This window comes from Perna viridis, chromosome 9, assembly GCF_037379345.1.
Source record: "Perna viridis isolate PV_CMFRI_1.1 ecotype Kerala chromosome 9, ASM3737934v1, whole genome shotgun sequence".
NCBI classification, from domain to species: domain Eukaryota; kingdom Metazoa; phylum Mollusca; class Bivalvia; order Mytilida; family Mytilidae; genus Perna; species Perna viridis.
Window position 1 is genome coordinate 44,520,729 of NC_142453.1, and position 5,632 is coordinate 44,526,360.

General features: G+C 37.8%; 1 protein-coding gene across 1 annotated transcript; it reads right to left on the reverse strand.

The window, feature by feature from the left end:
- Window positions 1-754: 754 nt before the first annotated feature.
- On the reverse strand, window positions 755-2,239 carry LOC148608669 (uncharacterized). The gene is made up of 2 exons (XM_088543612.1): window positions 1,180-2,239; window positions 755-1,041 (listed from the first exon to the last, which is right to left on the reverse strand). Exons 1-2 carry the CDS (start codon window positions 2,237-2,239, stop codon window positions 755-757), a joined length of 1,347 nt encoding a protein of 448 aa, XP_088399738.1.
- Window positions 2,240-5,632: the final 3,393 nt, after the last annotated feature.

Sequence of the window (5,632 nt, forward strand, 5' to 3'; positions counted from 1 at the left end):
TTACCAATATTGGATCCATCTGGTTTTGTTGGATTCTCATGGCTTTGGTTTTGGCTGTGTTGATATACAATCCTGTTCTTTTAGCTGTTTCTTCGAGATGGTTGACCTGGTGTTGGGAATCTTGAAGACGATGCGATAGTGTGCATATGTCGTCTGCAAATTCGAGGTCTTCTAGACGAGATGTTAGTGTCCATTGTATACCATGAGAGTCGTTGTAAGCTGTTGTTGCTATCCAGTCGATGACTATGAGAAAGAGAAGGGGAGAGATAATGCATCCTTGCCTTACGCCAGTTGTTACAGGGAAAGGATCCGTCAATGTACCAGCATGTATGACCTGACAAGAGAATTCTTCATACAGTAACTTAATCATGGAAATAATCTTTGGAGGAATCCCATAGTGTCCTAGAATGTTCCACAAAACCTGATGATCTATGCTGTCAAATGCTTTCTGGAAGTCAATAAAGTTTAGATATAGGGATGACTGCCATTCGATCGTTTGCTCAATAATTATTCTGAGTGTTGCAATCTGGTCGACACATGATCGTTCTTGTCTAAATCCAGCTTGTTCATCTCTCAGCTTGCTATCAATCTCTCCTTTCATTCTTTGTAAGATTATACTGCATAGGATTTTACTAGGAATGGACAAAAGAGTTATTCCTCTCCAGTTGTTGCAATTGGATTTGTCCCCCTTTTTAGGTAGTTTTACCAAGAGTCCCTTTTGCCAGTCTTTTGGGATTTTTTCTTTTTCCCATATCTAGTTTAATAACCCAAGAAGATATTGAATGGTAGTGTCATTCATGGACTTGAGGGCTTCTGGTGGTATGCCATCGATTCCCGCTGCTTTCCCATTCTTAAGATGTTTTAGGGCTTTTCTTACTTCATTTTCGGTAATTTTGTGAGTCTCTATGTTAAGTGTTGGACCTTCTTCAAGTATTGGTGGATTTGTTGGTGGTGGTCTGTTCAATACCTCACTAAAGTGTTCTTTCCATCTGTCAAGCTGGTCTTCTAGCTTTGTGAGGGTATTGTTGTTTTTATCTTTGACTGGTAAATTTTCATTTTGAGAGATCTTTCCACTGAGTTGTCTTGTGATGTTATACAATGTTTTGATGTCTCCTTTTAAGCAGGCTTTTTCAGCTTCTACTGCTAACTTTTCAGCATGGTTTCTTTTATCTCTTTTACAGCTTTTCTTCACTTCTCTGTCTTTTGCGCTGTAAAGGTCTTGCAGGTTTTTCTTTTGCTGTCTGGTTTTGGCACTCATCAACTTTTCTTCTATTTCCCTTCTTTCAGATATTGTATCCCATGTTTGATCTGACATCCATTTCTTTCTTTTCACTTGAATGAAACCAACTGTTTCTTCGCATGCTTCCAGAATGGCTGTCTTTGTTGAGTTCCAGATGTCATCAATATCATTGTTCATTTCTTCGTTGTCAAGATCTAGTAAAGTACTAAATCTGTTCCTGAGTGTAATTTGGAAGTTTTCTTTCACTTTCTGATCTTTAAACTTCTCAACATTAAACTTCCTTTTTGTAGTCTCTCTTTTCATTGTTGTTAAAAGCTTGAGTTTAATTTTTCCAATTACAAGGTGGTGATCTGATGCTGCGTCTGCTCCACGTTTTGTTCGTACATCTTGTAATGAAGATCTCCATCGACGGCTTATTGTTATGTGGTCTATTTGGTTTTCAGTGTCTCCAGATGGTGAAATCCAGGTGGTTTTATGACAAGATTTATGTGGAAACCAAGTACCGCCAATTACTAGACTGTTTATAGCGCAAAAGTCAGCAAACATCTCACCGTTCTCATTCATTTGCCCTATTCCATGTGGTCCTATCTCCCTTTCTCTACCTCCTCTGTCATCACCTACTTTGGCATTCAGATCTCCTAAGATGATAAGGATGTCTCTTTTAGGAACGGCATCAACAACTGATTGTAATAAGTTGTAGAAGTCATTTTTATCATCTTCGTCTGCGGTGTTTGTTGGTGCATACACCTGTATAAATGTTGTTTTCTGGAATCGAGTGTCAAATCTAGCTGATATCACTCGTGCAGATATTGGATTCCACTCCAAAAGCGATTTCTTGGCTTTCTTTGTAAGCATGAATCCCACGCCTTTGTCATGTATGTCGTCTTCATTTGGATTTCCTGAGAATATGACCGTATGACCTGAAGATAGTGTTGTCATTCCAGCTGTATTCCATCTTACTTCGCTGAGTCCTAGAATTTCGATATTGTATCTATCCATTTCGTTCGCAATTTGCAAGCTTTTGCCACTTTGATACATTGTTCTAACATTCCAAGTGCCTATGGTTGTTTGTTGTTTTGGTGAGAACAACTTCATCAGCTTTCGCGTCATTTGCTGTCCTCGATGTTTGGTTTGGTCCTCTTTCTCTAGTCGTTGACGAGTCCGAGGAATGACTTTTACTGTAATCGTTTCTGTAACCATTTGTATCCACTAGTGGGGAGTTGGCCCTCTAGCTTCAGCTTTATTTTAATGTGGTGGTCAGCAAGTCCCTCACATGCTTTTGTATCAGAGTCAGCTCTCCTAGATAGGTTCCCTACCATGGGTGACGACTCCTTTCTAGCCGGGTTTTACATAAGAGTTTCCTCTCCTAGACAGGTTCCCTTTCAAAGGTTTGATCCCAGTCTGACCATCGTTTTCTGTCTGGGTTGTCTCCCGTAGCCTTTGACTCAACAGTCCATCACAAGGCAGCGATCTATTTAACCCATAGGTGGGGCAAGGTTGGTGAGAGCCAGGGCGTGTTCCACGCGCCGGTGGGCCTGCACTCTACACCTCTAGGGTCCTTGTTACTCCGAGATCCCCTTCATGTTAGCCTTGAGTACTAGACCCAAGTTACCGTGTGTTACCTCGGGGAGGCAAATTGAAGGAGTCTTGGTAGTGTAGAGGCTATGTACTGGCAGAGGAAGGCTTCTGCTTACGCTGCTCCCCTTTTCGTCTACACGTGGACTAGCCAGCGTCAGTAGCGATCTAGAGACGTTCGATCACTACTGCACTAGACGCATATCACTACCCTGTGGTATTAAGCCACCAACACACTTTACAATATATAAATTATCATAATTGTACTTATTATTATATCATATATTGTACCCTTAATTTAAAGGCGGGCGAGTTCAATTGAATGAAGGGTTTACAATGTAACCAAACTGATAAATCCAGGCAATAGTCAAAGGAAATGGTCTAAAAAGAAAGTCCGTATAACAAATAGCAATATCAGGACAAAAAATCGAAAGTTGGAAAATAACCGCAATGGACTTGACTTTGTAGAGGTATTTTAAAATAGAAGGGAGGTTAAACAAGGTTGTATAGCGCGCTAAAACGTCCACTTCCATTGTCGTTTATTATTTCCGGTAAATTTCAACTCAAATGGGCACATCAACTAGTCTAAACTTGAACTTTGTGTCAAAGGTGCGTCAAGTTCAAGATGAAATAACAATAAAAACAAGTAAAATTGAATTGTACACATTCTGAAAATTCATCTTCTATAATATGTTCGTCAGGAACAGAATATTTTTCAATAAGATAAGGATATCGGAAATAAAACTTTTTTCGGCAGTGTTTGAGACGTTTTTTTTTCTAATAACTCTGGTTCAAAAGCCTGTCTTTTTTTGGCAACGGTGGCGTTTCAAGAAGTAAGAATAGTCGCTACTAGAACTGACATAGCTTAACAACTGAGAAATATAAACACCATATGCAGGACTAGCTGGTATATTACTGTACAAGAACGGAAAATTTATTGTTTCTAAAACAAAATCGTCTCATTTTTCATATATTGTCTGTACTGAGTTGACTGCTGTCGTCAAAATCGAGATGAAGGTCTAAAATTACGCGGAGGAAACTGTGTCAGTAGTCTCTTAAGTTTCTAGTTTTAGTGGATTGTTCAAAGTTTTGATTATTACATATAGGCACCCAGAAATTCCAGAACTTCAGAAGTATCAACCATGTATCTGGTATTGAGTATCAGTATATATTCGTAAACGGATGTTGAGGAAATTAAAGGGTGTACTATTCCAATGCACCAACTTCTAAAAGGAGCACAGCGTCAATATATCTATATTTCAATTAAAGGATCTAGACTCTTTAACCTTTTTGTATTTACAAGATTTTTAAGGAACTCCGAATATCCTACATTGCATACCGAGCTTCATTTAAGAACATCTTAATTGATGAAATTCTGTCGATAATCATTTTCCAAATATAGAGTTTTATTTAGTGCAGGTATCTCATACTGTCATCGAAACATAAGACATCATATTCATATGTAAATGAAGGTTTGAACGATAGGGTGCATGTAAAGCCTGATAGCATGCTTAATAAGTACTGTTATTTGAAAAAAAATCGGTGAATTCTCTTCAGTTCATAGTTATAAAACATGTGCTTCGGAGTTAATACAGATTCAGAATTATTCTTACTGAAGACACTAATTCTAATAAGCATACTATACCATTCTTTATTGAACATTTTCGAGGATGCAATAAAGTAACTCGTCAGCGGGTCACAAACATGCACAAAACAGACATACTCAGGAAAGAGCATTAAATAACCAAAATAACACGTACAAAGAAACACATGTAAATGAACAACTCGAACTTTACTAGAAACTGGGAGGAGCGACCAGGTGCATCTACACGGTACGCCATTTCTGCTTCTCTATACACACCAGCCAAGTTGCTAATTTATTGTAATGTCCGGGGTAGAAGACAGAGGAAAGGAAAACTATAACACTAGTTCATAATGACGACCATACAACCTCTGTTGTGATGAATTCAATCTTGTAGGAGCATCATTTTTTTTCTCATGCACCTAATTGTAAGACGTATAGCCTGATACAAAGATCAGTGTTATTACGACAAACTCTGGCATACTGTTTGAGTTGTTATAAAGGGATATTGCCACAGATGAAAGGAAAGTTAACATTGCGGAATGACAGGTGTAGGTTTGTTAATAGTTTAAGTAAATATATTATGTTGACTTCAGTGTCTGTAATGTCCTTTATCTAAAATTCTTTTGGGTAGATGCGATGTATAAATCTCCGAAAGAAATATTGTTTTACGATATTATGTCATCTATATAACGGAAACTTATATAAATTGATCTGGCTATGTATCTTCTTGCAGATCAGATGAACTAAAATGTCAGTCTCATAAGATCGGAGGAACAGGGCAGCGAATAGCACAATTTGTTCTCATTGGAATGTCAACCATTAAAAAAAACACATCTCCAGCACCGGGAAAATATGTTGTCGATACATTTTTTTTTCAGTACGCTTGTACAGACCAACATATTCAAGCGTATTAACAAAAATCTAAGACGTATAAAGCATTGGATACATCTCATTGCCTGGTTTATTTTGATAGATCTTGTTTTACATTGCGCATGTATAATAGACCAACTACATGTATATTCTTATTACAACTGTATATTCTTCGTTTGGTAAAATATTGTTGTAAAATTGTTTTAACAGAAGCTGCAGGGTTCATCTACCAACATTCATTCTTACATGTACTAATCACCTATGGCGCGTAAAGGAAAAGATATTGTACTAATCGTTTTATGTCGAAAAGACTCGTAATTGTTGTATTACTGTCATGATATAACATTCTGCCAATCATGGGT